At 55.7% G+C, this 23730-nt stretch overlaps 1 protein-coding gene across 3 annotated transcripts in view; it reads right to left on the bottom strand.

Annotated features, from left to right (window-relative positions):
• ADAMTS14 (ADAM metallopeptidase with thrombospondin type 1 motif 14) overlaps positions 1-23730 on the bottom strand; it is a 79739-nt gene that overhangs the window by 32527 nt on the left and 23482 nt on the right. For 2 of the 3 annotated variants that reach the window (XM_045040107.1, XM_045040106.1), the window contains exons 3-6: positions 23567-23723; positions 16032-16222; positions 1632-1715; positions 764-920 (exon numbers count right to left, since the gene is read on the bottom strand). In XM_045040107.1, the coding sequence (XP_044896042.1) occupies positions 764-920; positions 1632-1715; positions 16032-16222; positions 23567-23723 (589 nt within the window). The remainder of the gene's footprint in view (positions 1-763; positions 921-1631; positions 1716-16031; positions 16223-23566; positions 23724-23730) is intronic. The other variant, XM_023240520.2, reaches the window with a different exon arrangement.

Here is a 23730-nt window from a genome sequence, read left to right as displayed (position 1 = left end):
TCTGGATAGAGGCATGGCCAGCTGACTCCCTTCTGGAATCAGACCAGGAAAAACTAGAAAGCCCTCAACTCGGAGCCTGAAGATCCAGTCAGAGCTGCAGATCTGTCTCGTCTCTGCTAGAGGGCAGGGGCAAGCCTCTTCGCCACTCTGTGCCTCAGTTTCCCCACCGGGAAAACTGCGAGTGACCAAAGCTTCACGTGTCTGCAGAGCACGCACGACCACAGGCATTTATTTCAGGCCTCCCTCAGCCCTTGTGGCGGGCTGGAATGGGGGAAAGCGGCAACTGTTTTTTCCCACTCGGCAGGTGGGAGGACCAGGGGAGAAGAAGTGAGCTTGGGTCGCTGCACAGAGAGGTGTGGAGCGTGTCCACACACAGGCACCTGCTAGGTGCCCCGAGGCCTGTGATGAGCCCATATCGATACGGGGGTGGGGGGTGGGGGGGCTGGGGAACAGAAGCATCTTGAAGATGCTGACGGGTCTTCCCGCAGCCAGGCTCTGGGACAGTAAGCCTGACCACTCGCGGCCACCCGCAGGCTCGACCCAGACAGCAGGGACCAGAGCGGGGACCCATTCACTTCCCCTGATCCCCGAGGAAACCACTCTAAAGCTTGCCCATCCAGATGGGCCAGGTCCTTCTCCAGAGTCCCATGAATCTCTCTGTTGACTGGCTCCTCAGAGCTCCTCGGGTGGCTCCAGAGAGCCCAGCCCCGAGCCCCGGCCTCTGCCCTGCAGCTGCAACACCTGGCCACAGCAAATACAGTACCTTGCGTACCTGAGGGCCCAAAGTCCTGCCGGGTGAGGAAGACGACGTGGTCATGGTGCTCTGCGTGGCTGGGATCCTGGCGCTGCTGAGAGTGTGCCCAGCGACATACCTGCTCCAGGCTGCGAGAGGGGTTCCCCCGCTCGATCAGGCTCAGAGACTGCGGGGACCAAGAGCGTCAACAGAGAGGGGGTTGCCAGCGGGCACCCGTCGTTCCCCTCCCGGGGGCAGAGGACACCGAGGCCCGTGGGACGCGGTGCCGGTCCCCAGGTCGCTGTGCATGCGCACAGCCCTCCCGCTTCGGGGAACACTCGCGTGCCAGGCCCTGCACCGGGACACCTGTCTGCCGGGAACTCAACGCGCATTCTCTCGCATCCCTGGACCGAGCTGCAAGGCGGGGGTAGCTCTGAGCACTTCTGTGCCTTGTGTTCGTGGTCTCATCTAATCTTCACAACAGCCCCTGGAGGAAGGTGCTACTGCCACCCCCATCCGGGGGAGAAGAAGCCACCAGTCGGTCTAAGACTGCAGAGCCCAGGGCCCCAGGGTCCAACCAGAGCAGGACTTGTCTCGCGGTCACTGCCCGGCTCAGAGCCCATTTCCGCACGGGGTCCTCAAGGAGAGGGATCTCCAGCTGCCAGGGCATAGGACTGCCTGCTTCCAGACTGCAGGGAATCCCCCAGGCCCCGCTTAACATCCCCAAATGCCTCTGCCCCTGAAGCCTCAACTCTAACGGTCTCAGGGTTCTGATTCTGGGAACAAAATGCTTCCTACATGCTGACCAGCCCCTCCCCACACCACAGCCTGTCCAGTGCACCGGTCCCACACCCCCTCTCCCTCCAAACCCTGCCAGTTGCAGAAGGGAGGTGGTCACCTGCCGGTAGCCGACCATGATCAAGCGGACAAGGGCAATGTTTATGTGGGCGCCCAGGGACTCATCATGGTAAATCTCATCCACCTGCAAGGAGAAAAGAGCATGCAATTTTAAGGGAAGCAAACGTTTGTCAAGCGCCTACCACACAGCAGGTACTGAGCCATGTACCTGACCCGTGTCATCCTCACCATGGCCTTTTCAGGCAGCATTCTTCTCCCTACTGTACAGACGAAGAAACTGAGGCAGAGAGAGGCAAAAGGACCTTCCCAAGGCCACACCGCTAAGTTGCTGCAGACCTGGGATTCAAATCCTGCCCCGCCTAGTTCCACCTGTGCACTCTCTCCACGAAGCCAAGCGGGAGGGGCTGGCCTCACACTCAGCCCTCTGACAAAGACTCATCTTTCCACGGCTCAGGAGAGTCCTTCCACAAATGTCCCCCGGCCCGGGTCGCTCATCCTCAAGTCCCTGGGTACCCCTCCAATTGCCACCGGAATCGTCTGTCTGCTCCGTAGTGCCCGGGCACTTTTCCACGGCAAATCCAAGGGAGAGTACACGAGGACCTTGGAAATGCAGAGTCTCGGGCCCACCTCCCAAGTCAGAGTCTGTAATCTGAACACAATCCCCGGGGATGCTCAGCCACGGTCAAGTTTGAGGACCATGGCCTTGGAAAACTGCCTTCTCCCACAGGCCCAGGGGTCCGTGGGGCAGTGTCCCGCACGGGCCACCAAAGAATGCTATCCCTCCTACTCCCTGAATCAGGAGAGCCGGAACAGTGTCCATGACAGATGGACGAGGCTCTGTCTGTCCACCCCCAGAGACAGGCAGCTCACCCTCCCCTGAGTGCCCATCTCCTAAGGATGCCCCTTGAACAATTCCAGCTTTTTTGTTTTAACTTTTTTTCCTGAATATAAAACATTTCACCCTGTAAACTTTGAAAAGTACAAAAAAAGGTGAAAGAGGAAAATCAAATTGCCCAAACTACAATCAGCCAGATGTACAATAACCACAGTTAACATGCTTCTTGCCAGGTGCGTATCTGTGTGTGTGTGTGTGTGTGTGTGTGTGTGTGTGTGTGTATGTATGGGTGTGTGGCGGGTGGGGGGGGAGGGGGAGGCTCAATTTACAAAACAGTAATCATACTGAATATAGCGTTAATACATTGGTTGTTTCACGAAACAGTATTCTGTGTGTTTAAAAGCATCACCTCTAGGGGGCGCCTGGGTGGCTCAGTTGGTTAAGCACCCGAGTCTTGGTTTTGGCTCAGGTCATGATTTCACGGTTCGTGGGATCGAGCCCCACGTCGGGTTCTGTTGACAGTGTGGAGCCTCCTTGGGGTTCTCTCTCTCCCTCTCTCTCTCTCTCTCTCTGCCCCTCCCCCCTCAAAATAAATACACTTTTTTAAAAAAGTATCATCTCTAATGTCTGCGTATGATGGGCCACGACTTAGATAATTAATCCCCTAGCTGGACGTAACCCCTGAGACTCGCTCAGTGACTCGCTCGGTGGGTCAGTGTCAGAGCACAGCACTGGTGAAGCAATGCAGTTACTGGGGGCCAGAGTCCCGGGTTCGGGTCCTAGCTCTGTGGCTTAGGGCACATCAGGCAACGCCTTGGGACCTCTGTTTCTGTTTCTGTATAACTGCGGTGGAAGACGGGGGTGCCGACCGGCCACACACACACTTTCTCCCAAACAAGTCCAACCTAAGAATTCTCTCCTGTTCTATAACCTTGACATTTCAGCCCCTCCAACTCAGAACGTGGCCTTCTACGTGGTCAGTGTCTCAGACCTCCCTGATGTGCCCTGCGGGCAAGCAGACCAGAGATGGGATGATAAGCAGGGCACGCTCCACACAGACACATCTGTGCCCCACATGTACACATGGAAACCCCACCGGTTGCCCCAGGGCAGGAAAAGAGATCAGTCGCTGGAATGCTTGGGTGGAGGCATCTGCACGGCCTCTAGGCTTTTGGAAATTCTCAGGGGGCCACTGTCTTCCTGCTCTGTCTCTCGCCAAAGCGGGCCAGGCAGGTTGCTGCCCGAATCCTTCCTTACTGTCCCCACACTCAGCAGGCCAAAGCCACCCACCAAAGTCCCCAGTGACGCCTGCTCCAATGGCTGGCATCTCCGGCCCAGGACATGGGGAAGTCTTTGCGGTGGGACTGGGGAGGAGGCTGCTGCCTCTCTGAACAAAAAGTAGGATCAGAGCCCGAGTGTCCATCACTGGTGGGGGTTGAGCGGGGCCTTCCGATGCCACCTCCCACTCTGGGTAACTGGCCTAAATGCAGTACTGAGCAAGCAGAAGCGGACGCACCATCCGGAGAGACCCCACTCAGCACAGCACTCTGAAATAATCTGGCGACCAAATGCTTCAGGGACGGGTGTACATAGACCCCAGGAGCTGGGGGAAAGGAAGGTGGTGTACGTGTGGGAGGGAGGGGTCAGGGAGGACTTGCTGGAGGACCCAGAACGCGTCCCGCTGGAGAAGGTCACGGGCCTTTCGGAGGAGATGGGCAGAGGTTCGGGGCAGGGGAGAGAAAGGCAGGAGTCACGCGGAACCATCGAGAGAGCCCCAGGCCGGTGGTAATCAGGGCAGCTGAGGCCAGCCCCCCACGCGATGGGAATCTCTTCCCAGCCCATGCTCCCACACTTCCAGCAACGTGTGTGCTAGCCCGTTAGAAAGCTCTGGGCGCCGTGAGCCCCACTGAACCTTCCCATCCGCCTCCTCCACTGGCCTCAAGTCTCTCTCTGGAAGTCCCACGGGGCGTATCTACTCCTTTCCCCGGGAGAGATGGCGGCCACGATCTCTCAGGGGACTTCTCTCCGTGCTCACGTCAGTGAAACAGAAAACTTTCCAGGCGGCGAGAGAGACGACAGGCCACTTGCCAAGGAAGGACCATCCATCTGGTTAGGGGTAGGTTGTCAGCAGTGACCAGGGGAGACGCTGAAGTAATAGCACCAAAGTCCCAAGATAAAGAAACCGTCAACCCACAATCCTGGGCCCAGCAAACCAGCTTTTTAAGAACCACGATGAAAGAAGCCATTGTCAATCAAGGAAACAGAAACGGAGCCACCCAGACCCCACCGTCGGCAGGTCTGCAGGAAAGTAAGGTGGAAAGTGATCCCCAACAGGTGGCCCAGGGTGTTAAGAGTGGGTGAACAGTTCTGAAGCTCTGAGAGCAGCAGGGTTCAGCAATGAGCAAGTCTAGTCTTTTCTTATGCTAAATAAGGAGATAAAAATAAAGTCATTCTATTTCACACCCTTATTCCCTCATTAAAAAAAGGAGGGGGGCCCTGGGTAGCTCGGTCGGTTAAGCATCGGATTCCTGATTTCAGCTCAGGTCATGATCTCACGGTTCATGAGTTCGAGCCCTACATCGGGCCGTGGACTGACAGTGTGGAGCCTGCTTGGGATTCTCTCTCTCTCCTTCTCTCTGCCCCTCCCCTGCTCATGCGCTCCCTCTCCCTCTCTCTCAAAATAAACTTAAAAAAAAAAAAAAAAGGTGGGGTTGGCCCTGCCATTCCACATCTCCTAGTGGGGTCCGTCTGGGGTGCCCCGGCACCCTCACCTGCACACACCCCCATCACCCCCAGCCCTTGAGTAGGGCTCTGATTCAGCTGAAGCTGTCCTGACCCTTCCCACAGGCCAAGGAGGGGGCTGGACAGGGCTGCAGAAGTGCCCTGGCACACAGGTCCCAGCCACAGCCGTGAGCTGGTCCTGGAGCCACAGCCAAGAGGTGCAGCCTCCTGAGAGGCCCAGGACCCCGGCCCTCGCGCGCGGGCGGCCCCCTGGCAGGCTCTAATCTGGCTGTGCACTGAAGAACTGGCTGTCGGCCTCCACCCTCCCAATGCCAAAGGTCAGGCCCGGGCGCCAGCTCTGGGGAGACCTGGAACTGCTTCCCGCGGCTGTGGGTCCCAGCGGGATACATCAAGAGACGCCCACAGGGCAGAAAAGAAGGCTATGTCTGGTGTCCTTCTTCCCCACCTCAGCCAAGGTCAACATCCCCTGCCAAGACCCCAGGGTAGGGCTCCACATCAGATATTGGCTTGGGACGGCCACTGGGCATATACTAGAAAATCAAGCAAACGTCAGGACTCTCGCTGGTCAAGGGGGCACAGAACAGCAGAAGGGAGAAGGTCCGCGATAATGTAACCGAAGCTAGAGACCACGAGGGTTGGAGAAAGAGCCGCTATTCCCTGAACACCTACTACGTGCCGGGCACCATGTGAGGGCTTGCATACAACCTCACACCAGCCTACGGAGAGAGGAATTATTCCCGTCTCACGGGTGAGAAATCCAAGGCCCAGAGCGGTTAAGTAACTTGCCCAAGGCCACCCAGCTGGAAAGTGGGAAGGCTCAGATTTAAACTCTGATGCTTTGTGACTCTGAGCCACTCCACACAGCTGTTTTTCCAGAACCAGCTCCTGTGGCAGGCTGGCTGGAGTGGGCTTTCTGTGGCCTAGGAGAGAAGATAAGTGAAGCGGGTTTCCACATCCAGTAGACAGCAACACGGCCAGCCAGGGAGTCGTTGCGAGAGCCCCTTCTCTGTTCTGCTGTAACCCTGCATGGCCAGGCCTCCCGGGGGCCTTGTGGCCAAACCCAGGGAGCAGGAAGAAGGGAAGGGGGTTGGGAACTCTGAATCTGTGTTCCGGCCCAAAGGGAGGATCAGACCCCAGGTACCGACAGCAGAAATGCCTGGGGCTCCACTGCGGCTGGCGGGGAGAGCTTAGGCCCCTGGGGAGCCCATGGGGGGGGGCAGCTGGCAGCCTTCCCTTCTGGACCAGGCCAAAACGGGCTTCTCCTTGGCAGTGCGGGGACAGGGGTCCAGCAGAGAATGGCCCCCCAGCCAGCCCCAAGTTCCCACAATGCTAGGGAACACTGCTCCCAAGGAGTTCTGGAGCAGCCTATCCACCAGCCTGGCAGCCAGGTCCAGGCAGGTCTCAAACAGGGAGGGGCCGTGCTGAGAAAGCATGACCCCAGGGTCTCAAGCCCACCCCATGCTCAAACAGGAGAGGGCAGTGACTGCTACCTAAAGGCTGATGCAGCCACAGCCTGCATGCCGTAACCTGGTGCCCTGGATGCGGTCTTAGAGCAAAAACAAAGGACCTTAGGGGCAAATAGGGGGAATCCGAAACAAATACGGGCTTTCATTAACAATAATGCATCAGTATTGGCTCAGTACTTGTGACGAATGTACCATGGTAATGGCAGATGTTGAACATAGTGGGGCCCTCGGGAACTCTCTGGACTAGGCTTGCAGCTTTTCTGTAAATCTGAAACTATTCTAAAATCAAAAATATGTATCAGTTGAAAAGAGAAGAAGGTTACGTCTAGCTGCCATACCTCCTTGGGCTGCTCCAGACTGTTTGCCCTTCCTGACAGTTCCAGAGACTTTCCTGGGTTTTGATGACCTAAGCAGTTTCGAGGAATACCAGTGGGGCATTTTGCAGACCATCCTTCACTTCGGGTATGGCTGATGTTTGTCTCATGATTAGATGCGCGGTATGGGCCTGGCGGGGAGGAAGGCCACAGGAGTGAAGGGCCATCTTCCCCACACGATGTCAAGGGCACCCGCCGCCAGCACGACCCGTCACCGACAATGCTGACGTCTAGCGCCTGCTGGGACAGCGCTTGCCAGGTTTCTCCTGCGTAACATACTCTCTCCTTCCCGGCCCCCGTGCTGTGCGCTTCAGGACAAAGTCACCGGGCACAGCCTGAACTTCAGGAGTGGGAGTTAGAATCCACCTCCTTGAGGGCAGAGTACCTACGTCAATTATTCGGAATCCTTCTCCCAGCTGTTCATTTATTCTGTCGCTTATTTATCAGTATGAACCCATGGCTGTGTGTTTTTATACTCTGGGTTATACTTCAACGCGACATTAACCTGGTCGCTCAAATTGTCCCAGCTTTGGCCCCCGGGAGCTCTTTCCTTCAGTTGGCTCCTGTGTCCCTTTAACAGACCCTTCTTGTTGGCTCTGGGGTTCTTTGTTTTGTTTTGTTTTGTTTTTGTGTGTTGGGCACTTCCTTACTTTCTGGCAACACGGGAGGCTCGCCTTGGACGTTCTCCGCTCCAGTTGTGACGGCCAACTGTTCCTCGAAGGAGCTCCAAGGAGTCATTACCCCCCCGTCTCGCCGGGAGACAAGCAGGCCCACAGTGACGGCCGAGCCTGCGTGAGCACTGCGGCCACGGGAAAGGAAGCAGCCTCTGCTCGCGTGCCCTCCCTGGTCGCTTCCGGCCTCTGAACCTGAACACAACGGGGGTGGCCCTGCTTGAAGGTGCGGCCTGGCCAACAGTCACCTCTCCTGCCCTTTCTAGTCCCAGGCCCTGGAACTAGCCCCCCGTCTCCCCAGCTCCGACCCCTCTCATCGAGAGCATGAGGCAACTCTGCAGACCAATCGTTCCAACCAGCACCACGTGGCACGCTTCTGAGATGTTCTCCTTTCCCTGTTGACCTGGGTGACCAGGTGGCGGTGACAGTGTGCTGTCACCGCTGCCCGTGCAAGTGAGACTCTCACGTGACTCCTGGTGGCTTCACAGGACACCGCAACGCCCTGACATTGCTGGCAGCAGGCCATTTACGGGGTGAGAAAGGAATGGGAGTCCTGGTTGTCTGAAAACCTCCAGGGGCCCCTGGGTGGCTCAGTCGGTTAAGCGTCCAACTTCAGCTCAGGTCATGATCTCGCGGTCCACGGGTTTGAGCCCCGTGTCGGGCTCTGGGCTGATGGCTCAGAGCCTGGAGTCTGCTTCCGATTCTGTGTCTCCCTTTCTCTCTGCCCCTCCCCCGTTCATGCTCTGTCTCTGTCTGTCTCAAAAATAAATAAACGTTAAAAAAAAAATTTTTTTTAAATAAAAAAAAAAAAAGAAAACCTCCATTGCCACCTTGCAGTAAAATCAAGAAGGCACCCACATCAAAGTCGCAGAACGGGTTCTGGCTTGGAGAAAATCCAGAGGCAAGGGCGGGGGGCTCCCGCAGCGTCACCCAGGCTCCAGACGGCACAGGAGCCAATGCCGTGCAGAAAACACGGACGCGGATGGCTCTGTGGCTGAAAGCGACTCTGACAAGTAAGTGGAAGAAGTGATGGGAATACCGGACTTTGTCACACCGTCGTATCTACGTGCGCACGTAACACGCGATGAAAATCTAAGCCTCCATCAGGTTGAAAGAGTTCTTCCGACGAGCACAAATAAAAATTCTAAGTGATACGAAAACACCACGTCGGGGTTTAACGGGTAGCACTTTTTCTGTTTCTTAAGTGCGTAAAGTAACAGAGCATCTGACAATCGATGGGTTCAGTTTTGACGAAACGTGGCAAGTGATGTGTTCACACGTAGTGTGTGACCTCCTCCGCGTGGGCACACCTGGTCTGGTGTGGTACATGCATCTACGTGCACACAGCCGTGTTACACATATGGGTGGCTGTGTGTGCGTGTACACGCATGTGCGTGGAAACATGCACTCCATCTGTGCATGTGTGCACTCTCTGGGGGTGTACCCCAGTAACACTGTGCGGCCTGCAGCCCAGGATCCCTGCCCACCCCCCCGGCTGGCCTATGCAGTAGCCAGAGCTGGGCCTCGGCTCCCCCCAGGTTGGGACACTGAGTCCGGGCCAGGGCGCGGCTCACGAGTCCCCAGCATTTATCCCCCACAACCTGTCTCCATAATGCAGCCGCCTTTATGCCCCAGGTCGGCCTGTCTGAGTGCAAAGAGAGGCACCGTGGAGGCCCAGAAAGACCCCAACTGCCGTGGCCTCACCTCGCTGAGCCCGACTCTCCCATCTGAGTGTGAACTGATAAACCTTGCAGAGAGGCCTGAGGACAGAAGGTGAGGCAAATGTCAAGCATTTGGAACAGGGCTTGGAACACATATGTGCTCGATCAGTGGCCTCTCTTGGTTCAGAGCTTCTACTTCCCACTTGGGGAGCCGACGAGAGGTCCATTAGGTCAGCCCAGGAATACGGGATTTCAGGAGCGTGACCTCCAATATGGCGACCGAGATGCCTGGTATGAAAGTGCTCTGTCGACCATAAATCTCTCATTACCAGGAGGGGTATTTGTCCTCATTGTCATTGTGTCTCTCCTGCCAGGAATCCCAGTATTCATGCCTTTGTGTTAAGCATTGTTCTCTGCCCAAGGGGGCTTGCTTTCAAAAAGCAATATGGCGACTGGAGCTAATACCTCAGGGCAGGACTCCCGGCCACAAGGGCCACCTTGGCTGCAGGGAGTCCTGTGCACCGGAGGATGTTTAGCAGCATCCCCGGCTCCTCCTTCAAGATAGCCAGTAGCATCCCATCCCCTCCGGCTGCGATAAACCAAAAATATCTCCAAACCTTCCCCAGTGCCCCCTGGGAAGCAAACTTGCCTATTAAGAACCACTACCTCAAAGTATGTAGATTCTGCTCCTAGTTGTGGGGGGTCTCAGACTGCCCTAAAAAGCAGTGGAAAGCATTTTAGGGTGAGAGAAGACAAGAGAAAGGCCTAAAAAGAGAGGGGGGAGGAGGATTTGTGTCCTTCCAACGAGCGGGGAGGATGAGCTGCTCGGAGGCTCACATATCCCCGAACGGAAAACGTCTGGCAAAGCAACACTCTCTGTCAGCACGAAAGCAGTGTTTTTGTGGCGTTCAAAACTGGCCTTTATGATGAATATTTAACACAGTTACGTGCAAGAGAACGCCGCCACCCTCCCAGGCTGAGGCCACCAAGGCCCTGGTCTGACAGTCATCTGCACCCAAACCTCCTGGGCCTCGAAGGGGCACCAAGCTCTTCCAGCAGAGCATCGGAGAGGCTTCAGGAAGGGGCCCGGAAGCAGGTCAGAGTGGTTAGGACCCTCTCAGAGGCACCGGCCAACATCTCTACGGCAACCACGCCCAACACCTTTGTGGCGCCAGCCTGGCCAGATGGGGTGAGAGCAGGGTGGGCAGGGAGCCTAGGACTGCCAAGAAAGAGGGGTGGGGCCTGTCTCCTTGCCCTCTCTCTGCTCTGGCTCTGGGCCCTCTGAGGATGCCTGCATCCCCCTGTCCCAGAGAGTCCTCACTGCAGAGATTCGGTGACAGTGCCTGATTCTCTCCATGCCCCTGGCTGGCAAGCCTGGCCACAGCCAGGAGCCGAGAGCAGGAAGCAGGCCCGGGGTGAAGCTTCAGGATCCTGGCTCAACTACGGAGACCCATTTTGGGAAGAGGCCGGGGGGTGGAGGCTACGATCTTCCTTCTCCCTCCTCCTCAGAGCTGTTTTGCCCCTGGTTCTACCACAGTGGGAGGGGGAGGGGCGCATGAATTTTGGAATCAGACAGATCTGGGTTCGAATCCTAACTCTGCCACTTACTATCCCGAGCCAAGTCGCTTGGCTTCTCAGAGCCACAGCGGTCAAAGGAATGTCACTGGCGTAAGGCCACTGTGAGGATTCGCAGAGCCTGTCTGTGAGGTTCTCAGCCCCGTGCCGGACATGTGGTAGGTGCTGGAGCGATACTGTGACATTCGAGAAGGCTCGAGGAGGCTCAGGCTCCGTCTTCTCCTCCCCCCAAATTGAAGCCAGTGCCACCATCAGGCAATGTTCACCCCTCCTCTCCATGCCAGAGCCCATGCTGTCGCCCGAGGGACCTTCCCGCCACAGCTAAACTCCTGAGAGGTCTCCGCAGGCCTGGCTGCCCCCTCATTCCTATGTCTACAATCCCGCCATACGACGATGATCCACCTCACCAAACCCTTTCCCCCCAGGCTGGTTCAGCTCCAAACCCCAAGCCTCTCCCTCCAGTCCACAGGGACGGCTGCCTCCTCTAAGCTCCTTCAGCACTGGCCTCAATGGTTCCCAAACTATTCCGTGGTCTGAGGCTTGTTTTGGCCGCCAGACCAAAGCTTCTAGAATAAGGTCTGTCACACTAGGCACTCACCAAATGCTGAACAAAACTGCTCCTTATGTTTCAAAGCTCTCAAACGGTTCCCTAGTCCTGAGGCTTGAAGACGCTTTAAGGAGAGTGACCTGGTGCAGATGGGTAAACTGAGGCACGGGCAAATAAAGTCCCTCAAGGGCCCACGAGCATGTGAGGGAGGGAAGGGGGGGGGGAGTCCTTGCCACCATGTGCAGTTGCATAAATATTTATAGCACATCCCCAGGTTAATGCAAAGGAAAACTGAGAGGCAGGATACCCTGAGAGCTGCCAGTGAACAGGGCCCCATCAGATGGTTCTGAGGGTTTCACTAACGGCTTCTCCCCCTCCTCCAGGGTTAGCACAATAGGACCATACATCCCGGGAATCGGATCTCTCCCTGATCCTGCTAGGCCAGCCCCGGCCCCCAAATCAGGATCAGAAATGGTCACAGGCCGGCAGGCACTTTAAGGGGACAGCAAAGGGACACCCTTTATACTGGCTGCGTGAAATCCCTCAGGAGATTAGTGCTTTGAGCTTCAAGCATCCCAGCCAAATAAAGTTCCCACACAATGGACAGGATGAGCTGCTGGTCCCCCAGGAGGAGAGGTGGTTGGCCACCCATCCACTCACCAACGTGGGCCAGAGCTCTCGCTGGCTGCCCTCCGCACCTGTGACATCAGAACGCAACCTCCCAGAAGATCCCCCTATGGCGAACCATCCGCCTTGTATGATTCATCAACCCCCAAATTCTTCTTGGGGAACAAGCTCCTGTAGACCCTCCCCATCACTTTCTAACTTTCCCCCTCCTCTCCTGGGCAACTTCATCACCGTAAAAAAGGACAGAAAGTATAAACAAGTGTAACCGCAAACGTTATTTCCCATTTGTTCTCCTAAAAACCTACTTGTCTTTCCTAGATAAGCCTATTTGTCCTAACCGTACAAGCTTTTGCCAACTGTCTTTCCCCTTAGGTATATAAGTTACAAATTCAAATCACCCCTTTGAGCGACTCATCACTAAGCATCCCCACAAATACACGTATTGCACATGATGATCTTTCATCGGTTTAAATTGCAAGCCCCTGGAACTAAACCTAAGAGGATAGAGGGAAAGTTGTCTTTCCTCCCTGACATCTGGGTCACCAGCCAGAGACAGCACTACCAGGCATGAGGCTTCAGACCTCTATGCAGAGGCCATGTGAAGAGGGTTGGCTCCAAAGTGACAGAGCAGGCCTCAGACCCCAGGCCTGTGGCTTGAACAGATGGAGACAGGATAGCCAGACCTCTCACGGGGTAGTCGGGAGACTGGAGTAAATGAAGTCACATTTACAAGCAGTCTGGCTCCCAGTGCTTGCTCAATGACGGTAATGACTTACAAGGGGATGTTATTTGCAGTTGTCTGGGGACACACAGCAAGGTAAAGGCTCTGAGGGCAGGGACCCCATTTTCTACTCCTCTGAGCCGTCCACTATAGAAGCCATTCTTTTGTCTGCATGCTTGGCTTCCCCACTATCTAAGAAGAGATTCTGTTCCACCTCGCCCCATGCAAGGTGTTGGGCTCCACCTGGGGACCCAAGCCAACCCTCCAGTCATAGCAATTAGTCAAGGACAGCCACCTGATTGACCCAGGCCAGTCTTCCCTAGAAACATCGGGGGGATTCCTTTGCCTTTGTGTCCTGGGAGCAGGAAGTGTGGGGCCTGGGGTGGCCCAATGGGCCTGTTTCCTGCCATGGAGAGAAAGCCTGGCTCCTATTGGCTTATATCACCAAGAGGACAAATAGGGAGGTGAGAGAGAGAGAGAGAGAGAGAGCGAGAGAGCACCCTACCGGACTAACATCCACTCCCATCACGCCCCATGCCCAGCACGGGGGACGCACCTGGCTGTGAACCGATGAACGCACGACCATCAACACTGGAGAGTGAGGCCAGCTGGGGAGCAGGGCTCCGGGAAGCCTGTCCCACCCTTCCAGATCCTGCTGACCTGCTCACACTTTAGTCCAACCAACGCACATTTAAGGAGAAAGAAAGCAACAGAATGCTCACTGGAGGCACCCAGACGGGAGGCCACAGACCATGAAAGAGAGCCTCTGGTCTTCCCCAGACTCCCAACCCTCCACCACTCCCGCCCAGGCCTTCTCTCCTCACCCCTATTCCCAGGCCAGAATCTAGAAAGGGAGAGACAGTGGCGAGGCCAGCTCTTGGGGGAGGTGGGGGAGGCCCCACCACTTAGTCGCTTAGGATGGTCACACAGCAAGAATCCAGGAGTGTGTCCCCAGTGAGGTTGCTAGCCTTCTAGCTTCAGGAACAAAGACGCAGCCCGTAAGTCGGACGGGCCACCAGACTCCCTGCCATCCCCGGGAAGGGCTTCCTACCTGGGACCCTGCCAGGCCTCAAGCCAGGAGAATAATTACAACGTGTACCTTGATTGAAACTATGTGCCCAAAAGACACTTTTCGCCTTCTCTGAATCTGATTCCACCGAAGCTACCTTACAGCTGAGAACCGGATACTTGATAACAATGCAAAGTGTCTATAGATGCCCGAATCTCTTCTACCCCGTGAAAAAGCCAATTTCGTTCTGTTTGCACATTCATTTCAAAATCCCTGATCGTAAATGTTTCCATTCTTAGGGTTCTCTTCTGAAAGGGTGGTAACACTTGCCTGGTTCCCTCCCTGATGAGTGAGTAAACTAAAATCTTTCACACTTGCCCACTTTTATTTCTGTGTGAACGTCAGGATTTGACCTTCTCCTGAAAAGTATCCTTTAGCAAACGGAAGGACTCTGGGGCTGTGAATGGGGTCTGGTTCACGGGCTCACACTCCTGGGGTCTTCAGCCCCCGCTCTGGACCCAAGACCCAGGCTCCCAGCACCTGAGGGCTTCCTAAGGGTTCCCCTGCCCCCACCTGCTGGCTCCAGGGGCCAACCCTGCTTTCCCACTGATGGGATCAGTACTAGGCTGGTGGCCTCAGGTTGGGCTAACCATCTATAGAGTCTGGGTGGGTGGTCAAGGGCTCCAGGGAGGTGGGTGTGTCCATATTCATAATCACTTGCCCTGCCTCACAAACAGCCCAACGTGGTAGCCTTTGCTCTTAAGAGTCCCACACGTCAGGCTCCTTAAGGGACAGAAGAATTCATATCCCAACAAAGAGGAGGCCGGGGGCTCAGTCCCCCCCTCCCTGGGGCTCAGTGTAATTGGATCTGACTTCTAGCCCCACCCCCCTTTTCTTTACACCCGTATTATGGACACAAACCTGCTACCTTTCTGTCCCCTGCTTCTTCAACGACCCACTCACCCACTCCATACATACCCATCACCCGTGAGGGGTCCGGGACTGTGCTGTGTGCAGCTGGGGCTCAAAAAAAGTATAAGACAAGACCCCAACCCACCCCTTCAGAGGCTTAGACGAAGGACCACTTCTACACACACACAGACAGTACAGCTCCAAGAACAATGAAGGCGGGCTGGTGTGGGCGCCCCAAGAGATGCCTCTTTGGCATACCGATTATTTTTTTGAACATGTATCTATTTTTGAGAGAGAGCAAGTGTGCGTGGGGGAGGGGCAGAGAGCGGGAGACAGAGGATCCCAAGCAGGCTCCGAGCTGTGAGCTCAGAGCCCAATGTGGGGCTTGAAACTCACGAACCCGTGAGATCACGACCTGAGCCGAAAGCAAGAGTCGGCCGCTTAACCGACTGAGCCACCCAGGCGCCCCATAAGCAGCTTAATTTTTTTTAATTTTTTTTTTAACATTTATTTATTTTTGAGACAAAGAGAGAGAGAGAGCATGAACAGGGGAGGGTCAGAGAAAGAGGGAGACACAGAATCGGAAGCAGGCTCCAGGCTCCGAGCTGTCAGCGCAGAGCCCGACGCGGGGCTCGAACCCACGGACCGCGAGATCATGACCTGAGCCGAAGTCGGACGCTTAACCGACTGAGCCACCCAGGCGCCCCGTAAGCAGGCTATTTTTAAGAAACTGCAGGCATATGAGAAGCTCCGAAAACCCCAGTGGGAGTTACCCTTTCGTGGGAGACATTTACATGGATGAGGGAAATGTCCGCCTGTGAGGGTGTTTCGTAGCTCCGGAAACTCTTACTGAGGCAGGTGAAGACGTCAATCTGCACAACCACCTTTCTGTTCCCTGTGCACCAAACAAAGGCCCCCTTCGGGACCTGGGATCTGGCCCCCCCACCAGCAGATTGAAGGCTCCTTGGCCAATCTTCCCGGCCTGGGATCGGGCATTTTCTCCAGAAGGGGAGTCCCAGGGAAGGCCCCTCGACTCCTGGGCAAGCAAAGCCCCTGGCCACGCCTGCCTCAGGCTCTGAATGTGTCCCAGCCCTGAACCCACTGGCCCCAGGCCCCGGGTTGCCAGGGGCCCCTCAGCCGGGGGCGGGTGTCAGGCCAGCTCAGGCTTGGGTCACTGCTGGGCTAGGGAGCGAGCAGTGCATCCATCAGACAACACCAGGCCCGAGAGAAATCGTGTTCTGAGCAACACTGGTGGCCGCCCCCCACCCCCCGCCCCGTTTGGGGACGTGAGGACACTCACGATGTTCATGAGGGTGAGGACGTAGTTCTGCACGTGCTCCCTGCCGTGGAAGCGCACCACGGAGTCATCCACCGCGAGCAGCACCTCGATGCTGTAGCTGCCCGCCTTGGCATGCCGCCGCTTCCGCTCCCCGTCGCCCAGCTGGTTGCCCACCAGGCCCAGCAGGTTGGGGAGGTCGCCCGGGCCAAAGGCTGCCAACCGGGATGGGAAGAGAGACAGAGGTCAGAGCCACAGGAGAAGCTGTCGCCCGGAGGCCGCCCGCCAGCCCGCTGTGCCCCGTCACGTGTGCCCTCTTCCTGCCTCTGTAAGAAGCCGACTCAGCGTGAGGGTTCCCCCCACACCTGCCACCTCGGAGGCACAAGCCCTTTTCCAGGAGCCAGGCCACGGCTGAGGCTTTGAGGCGAGGAACACGGAGAAGGGGGACCTCGCCTGGACTCGCAGGCCTAGGTCCCAGGTCCCACTCAGCCCTATCTTCCCCGCGTGACCCAGCCCTGCCCCTTCACTCCTCCTGTGACACAGGATGAGCCCTCCTCGATCTCTCACCCAGAAGCTTGCTGTAAAAATCAAACGTGGGGGGGCACCTGGGTGACTCAGTCGGTTAAGCATCCAACTCTTGATTTCGGCTCAGGCCATGATCTCAGGGTTTGTGAGTCCAAGCCCCAGGCAGGACTCTGTGCTGACAGTGGGGAGCCTGCCTGAGATTCTCTGTCCCCTTCTCTCTCTGACCCTCCCCCACATGGACCTGTGTGCATTCCCTCTCTCTCTCTCTCTGTCTCTCTCTGTCTCTCTCTCAAAATAAATAAACTTAAAAAAAAAAAATGAATTTCCCATGGTGGGCCTTAGTTTGCTGACCTCCAGTCTAATCCAATCCAATCCAATTCTTACAACTCTCAGGTTACTGCCCCCAATATACAGGCAAACAAACTGAGGTCCAGAGTAGCTTGTCCAGGTCTGTCTGAATCAAGACACCAGGCTTTGAAGCATCACCATCGGTGCAGCTACTTAGAAAGGTAGCACCTTAAGTCGTCATCAGTCATTTGCACCATAGTCTGAATAAACTGCAGCAACAGTTGTTGGGGCGGTGGAGTTGAGGGTTCATGAGGACACGGTGGGAAAAGCCAATGAAGGGGAGCAGAATTTGCCACCCCAAAATACGCCTCTGTGGTGTGAGGATTATTTCAGGCTGATTATTTTTAAGAAACAGCAGAGGCACGGGGCGCCTGGGTGGCGCCGTCGGTTAAGCGTCCGACTTCAGCTCAGGTCACAATCTCGCGGTCCGTGAGTTCGAGCCCCGTGTCCGGCTCTGTGTTGACAGCTCAGAGCCTGGAGCCTGTTTCCGATTCTGTGTCTCCCTCTCTCTCTGCCCCTCCCCCGTTCATGCTCTGTCTCTCTCTGTCCCAAAAATAAATAAACGTTGAAAAAAAAATTAAAAAAAAAAAAAAAGAAAGAAACAGCAGACACGGGAAAAGCTCTGGAAATGGAGAAGTGACCCTTTAAGGGAAATCTCCATTCGTAAGGGGGTCTCCCACCCTGCACCAGGAAGGAGGATGACTCTAAATCTCTGCAAACTCTTTATCAATAGAGAGGGAAATGACTTAAATCCACATAACAACCTTGCCCCTGTTTGCTGTGTTTTCCTGGTAACCTCCCCATCAACTCACCGCTCCTTCCCACCCAACCAACGTTTTCTTTTGTCTTTAGCTGATGTTAGGGTGGTGGCTTGGACCATTTGGGGGAGTTACTCAATTTTCCTGAGTCTCTCCCACATACACAGAAGGTATCCACGGAATGAAACTTCTGATTGTTTTATCTTTGTTAATCTGTCTTCTATTACAGGGTGCCTCAGCCAAGAACCTAGGAGGGTAAAGGGAAAATTCTTTTTCCTCCCCCCACACTAAGAAAGTCGGATAAGAGGCCGGGGTCTCTTGAGAAGACTCCAAAGCCTTAACGTTTCATGATTCCCCTCCATTCTACCCTGAAGTTCTGATACTTGTGCCATTAACTTTTCTTTTCTTTTTTCTTTTCTTTTCTTTTGAGAGAGAGAGAGTGAGTGGTGCAGTGGGGGAGAGGGAGAATCCCAAGCAGGCTCCTCCCTGTCAGTGCGGCTCAAACTCACGGACCATGAGATCGTGACCTCAGCCAAAACCAAGAGGTGGATGCTTAACCAACTGAGCCGCCCAGGTGCCCCAGACCATTAATTTCTGAGAATATCCAGTTATGCGAGCACCCTCCAGAGAGTGGGACAGGAACTAAGGATAGGAAAATGCCCACCAATACGTCCCCAGCATGTATCAAGGGGAATGACTGCAGGAGGGGCCTCATATTTACTTGGTGGGTGGATGGTAGGTGAGTGGGAAAGGTGGGAGCCCCACCCTTGAACCCACTGCCTCCCCTGGGTGACAGAGAAAGAACCAGATGGTAACACTATAGTGACTTCAAGGCCTACAGGAGGACTGACTAGGGAAGGCTTCCACACCAAGACCCAAACCAGGACTGGGGGGGTTGACAGAGGCTTATGGAGGAGGGGACACCTAAGCTGGGCCAGAAGGGGAGCGGGAGACAACCTGCTGGAACACGGGGAACAGAGGGTCGCCAGCAGTGGGAACTGTATTAGCAAAACCCACTGTGAGCAAGTGTGGGGTGAAACCATCCGCAATATGCGTGACCCTTGGGGACGATTCAACAGGTACCTAGGCAGAGACCCAAGATCTGCCTCTAAGCCTCTATCGATATGGATACTTCAGGAACTGAAATCTGAGGACAGGGCAACAGGGAACCACGGGACCCCGCTATGGTTTCTTTTTCTCTTCCCTTTGGTTCGGGGCTCTCAAGTGCAAAGGAAGGAAAGCACTGGACGGAAGGGTTGGAAAAGGGTGTGAGCACTGGCTGAGTGGAGAAACCAGAGACGCGCGGCCAGCCCTCCGAGTGATGCACAGCCTGGGGAGCCGGGCTCGGGCCGGTGTCGCCCTCACTAGGCCAGACACAAGCACTCCCGGCGGCCTGGTGCCTGAGCCCAATGGTGAGTACAGAGCCCAGAGGCAAATGCCTGGGAGAGGGGAAGGAGACCCCCCCAGGAGGCGAGGAGAAGGAGCAAGCGCTCTCTCCACGGAGCAGGGAGACTAAATAGCGGCCACTCCCAACATGTGAGCAGTGCCCACAGGTTGACAGACTGCAAGTCAAAGGTGGACGTGACCCCTCACGGCTCTCCCAGCCACAGGCCTGTCAAAGGGAGGCTCAGAGAGGTCACCTGACTCATCCCAGGTCACACAGAAAGTTAATGGCAGAGGCCCAGAATGGAAACCCAGGGCTCCCACTCTCACGTGATCATGCCCTATCAGGGCCCGCCCGGATTTCCCTCCCAGCAAAAACAGTGAGGAGCACTGGGCAGGGCCTACTGACGTCAACCATAGGCCCTGGAGAGGTGCCCCCCACACCCTCTTCTGTCTCTCAGGCGAGAAACAGGTAACCTTCCAAGACGGGAGGGTGGGGGCGGCAGGCCCCCGGGGGGTTTTTCCAGAAGCCCACCCAACACGCCCCACGAGAATGTGAAATGGTGCAGCCGCTCTTGCAAAGCAGTTTGGCAGTTCCCCAAAAGACAAATATGGCGTTTCCATAGGACCCAGCAATTCCACTCCCAGTTACATACCCAAGGGAACTGAAAACATACATCCACACAACAACTCGTACGTGAACGTTCACAGCGGCGTTATCCTAATAACCGAAAACCGGAAACGACCCACGCCGACCCAGAGGCGAAGGGATAAACAAAATGTGGTGTATTCGTGCAGTGGAAGACCACCCTGCCACCAGAAGGGGTGAAGTAATGCCACGAGCCACACGCGGCTGAACCTCACACACGGGGCGAGAGAAGCCAGTCCCAGAAGGCCTGCGTGATGCCGTTTACGTGAGCCGTCCTGAGGCACATCCATAGAGGCAGAAGGTAGGCTGGCGGTCGCCAGGGGGTTGGAGAGGGGGAAAGGGGGAGTGACTGCTAATTAATGGGCCACAGGGCTTTCTATGGGAGCGACAGAAACATTCTGGAATCAGATAGTGGTGATGGGTGCACAACACTGTAACCATAGTAAAAATCCACTGAAATGTATACTTGAAAATAATTTAAATGATGGCTTTTATCTCAAGTTCAAAAAACAAAAAAAGAGGGGGCACCTGGGTGGCTCAGTCGGTTAGCATCCGATTCTTGATTTCGGCTCAGGTCATGATCTCGTGGTTCGTGAGTTCGAACCCCGTGTTCACGCTGATATCACAGAGCTGGCTTGGGATTCTGTCTCCCTCTCCGTCTTCCCCTCCCCCACTCACCCCCTGGCTCTCTCTCAAAGTAAATAAAAATAAACTTAAAAAAAAAAAAAAAAAAAACGCTGGGGCGCCTGGGTGGTTCGGTCGGTTGAGCGTCCGACTTCGGATCAGGTCATGATCTCATGGTTTGTGGGTTCAAGCCCCACATCAGGCTCTGTGCTGACAGCTCAGAGCCTGGAGCCTGCTTTGGGTTTTGTGTCTCTCTCTCCGCAACTCCCCCACTCGCGCTGTCTCTCAAAAAATGAATAAACGTTTAAAAAAATTAAAATAAATAAAAACAAAACAAAACAAAGCAAAAGCAGCAGCACTAGCCCCAAGCCCCAGCCTGGCAGGCTTCCCCTGAAAGGATGGGCCGCCCTGCTGTCTGATGCCTGCCCCCCCTCCCTTGCCACAGAGCTGGAACTCTGGCCATAGGTGCACATGGCCCCGAGGCAGACTGTTCCCTCCTCGGGCAGGACCTGTAGGGTGGTAAGGGGTTATTGAGAGCGGGACCATGGGTTGAGGAGGGAAAAGGCAGCATTAGAAGCACAGCAGCATCCAGGGCACAGCCCCTGAGGCCCAGGCAGTGTCCGTGGGGGAGTCTCTGAGGGGCTGGGTGGGGACCAGCTAGACCTGGAGATCCAGCCAAGGGAATTTCTACCTCCAGACTCTGAAGTTTAGTGTGCCCCCAAGTTCATTGGCAAATGTCAGATACTTCTCCAGTGGAGCCCAGGTGCCTGAAGCCCTTCCACAGGCCACAGCTCAGCTCGAAAACCAATCTGATGGGTCTTCTGACACCTCCTCTCCTCCCTTGAGGAATGCCAGACATATCCTGGGGAGTGGCAGAGCTCATGTGAAGGAACAAAGACTCGGTATCTGTCCTCCAGGAACTGCCTCCCCCCAACCCCCCAGCCTATTTGGGACAAGAAGAAGTCCTGGGAGAAATCCAGGGGGCTCGAGGGTCCAGGAGAGGGGACACCTGAGCTGGGCTGACACTTGGGCAGCATGGAGGCAGACAGAGGTGGAGGAAGGTGCTTGGCCTGAGGCAGACTTCTCAAAAGCCCACTTGCTGGCAGCTAAGCAGGTTCCGACTGGCTGGCCTAGGCCTCTGAGGCATTGCTCTGTGCCAAGAAGTATACCCACCCCTGAAGTGAAACCTTCTGTCCCGATCACGAATGATAAACGGCGACAGACACACCTAGAAATGCTAACCTACTCACCGGGCTCAGACCCACCGCTGCTCTTGAAAGAACAGTGAGTGAGCGTCCCAGGTTTCCAAAACGCCCTCCATTGCCACCTGTCTTTCTAAGGAAAGACACGCATGGGCCTGAGGCGTGGCATCACCCATGGGCCCATGACGTTCAGCTGAGAAGCCTGATGACGCAAGCCCCGGCAGCCTTCCTGGGCCTGAACGCCAACTCTGTGAGCTCAGCGGTTTGAGTTTCCCTGCCACTGACCGTGGCGGTAGGCAGTGTGGCTGGTTCCAGGCCCGTGGCCGTGGAGCAGCACTTCCCCAGGGTCTCCCCAAAAGGGGAGATTTATGCTTTTTGATTCAGAGCTGGCCTCAGATAAAGTGGAGCCCAGTGAGACTTGTCCTTCTTCCCAGCTACAGTAGAAGGCACGGTGCCGTCCCACTCTGCCCTTGAGATTCACTCCAGTCCCCCTCCCCGAGACTCCACCAAGTCCCTGCTCCCCCCCCCCTCCTGTGCCCCCACCCCAGACCTGCAGAGCCCTCCACCACTCAGCTTAGCCTCTGGTGCCGTGGCTTCTCGCAAGAGGGGCACCGGGAGAGCAGCTGGTACTTCAAAGGAGGTAGTGTATGTGGGGACAACTGGTTTCCACGCATTCCTTCACGCTATGCCCAACCCCACCGGGGCCCTGGCAGGAGGGTGTGGTCCACTCACGGCCAGATTCCACCCAAAGCCTTCTCACGCCCTCCTGGCCAAAGGAGGCTTTGGGACAAAGCTAAGTTGGACAATGAAGCTGGCCATGGGCCCAAGACTAGCACGTGTAGCATCCACTGGTTCATTCACGCAAGCATGGGCCCCGAGTACTGGTGGTATGTGGGCTCCTGTGCCGACAGCCAGGGTGCCAGGACACCCCTGCTCTCAGGGGCTCTCACCCTAACATGTCACTGGTTACCCTAAGAACAATACTGTAGTAAGAACAATCGTTCACCAAACACCTGCTGCGTGCCAAGCTCCATGATGGAATTTTTATACCCACTATCGCTAATACACCCAATCTTAAGAGATCAATAATAACCATCCCTACTCTACAGAGTAGAAAAATGGGTTCAGAGATTTTAGTCAATTGGTTAGGGTCTCACAGCAGACAGTGTTGGAGGCAGCATTTAAAAATGGTCTGTTGGGGGGTCCATGGGTGGCTCAGTTGGTTGGGTGACTGACTTCAGCTCGGGTCATTATCTCATGGTTCGTGGGTTCGAGCCCCGCATCGGGCTCTGTGCTGACGGCTCGGAGCCTGGAGCCTGCTTCAGATTCTGTGTCTCCCTCTCTCTCTGCCCCTCCCCTGCTCTCTCTCTCTCTCTCAAAAATAAACATTTGGAGAAAAAATGGTCTCCTGGGGACACCTGGGTGGCTCAGTCAGTCAAGCAGCCGACTCTTGACTTCAGCTCGGGCCATGATCTCACGGTCCTGAGACTGATCCACGCATAGGACTCCACACTGACAGCATGGGGCCTGCTTGGGATTCTCTCTCTCCCTCTCTCTGCCCCTCCCCTGCTCACTCACGCGCCCTCTCTCTCTCCCTCTCTCTCTCTCTAAAAAGAAAAAATAAATAAAATAAAAATAAAAATGGGCTCTGGGACACAAACCTACCTCTGGTGCCCTGATACCTGGAAGTCTCCCTACAAACGCCCTAAGAACTTCCTTAAGCTTCCTTAAGCCCTAAGTGGCTTCCTAAGCCACTTCCTGTGGCTCCCACGGGCTGAGTGAATTTTTAGGGGGAAGAGCTAACTGCAACCATCGCACCTTCTGCTGGGCAGGGAAGACAGCCTTCCAAAGCAATGTGGAGCCCCTCAGAGACCTCCGGAGTCCCTAGGGCCGCAGTTCAGGGGGGCTCGAGTAGCTCACCCGCCAGCTGTAATGGTCCCTAAGCCCCGCTGGGGTTTCTCGGCTGGTATGCACGGTCCAGTCCCACCTCGGGGAGGAGAAGGCTGAGGCCGGGACTTGACCGCGCGGGACGTGGCGGAGGCGGAGCTCAGGGACCCGCCCAGTGCCTACCTTCATTGTGAAGGTCCCCTCCAGGCTCCGCCCACTCCTGCTGGCCGACTTCCCGGCGGTACACCACGTGTGTCCTCCCGCTGGCCTCCTTCTCCTGCTGCCCCCACTCCAGGGGCTCTATGAAGTAGTCGGTGCTATCGGTGCGGATGAGGCCCGCCTGAGCC

The sequence above is a fragment of the Felis catus genome, chromosome D2 (genome assembly GCF_018350175.1).
Source record: "Felis catus isolate Fca126 chromosome D2, F.catus_Fca126_mat1.0, whole genome shotgun sequence".
NCBI classification, from domain to species: Eukaryota; Metazoa; Chordata; class Mammalia; order Carnivora; family Felidae; genus Felis; species Felis catus.
The sequence above is the reverse complement of the archived record's forward strand: the minus strand, read 5'-3'. Positions and strand labels throughout refer to the sequence as shown.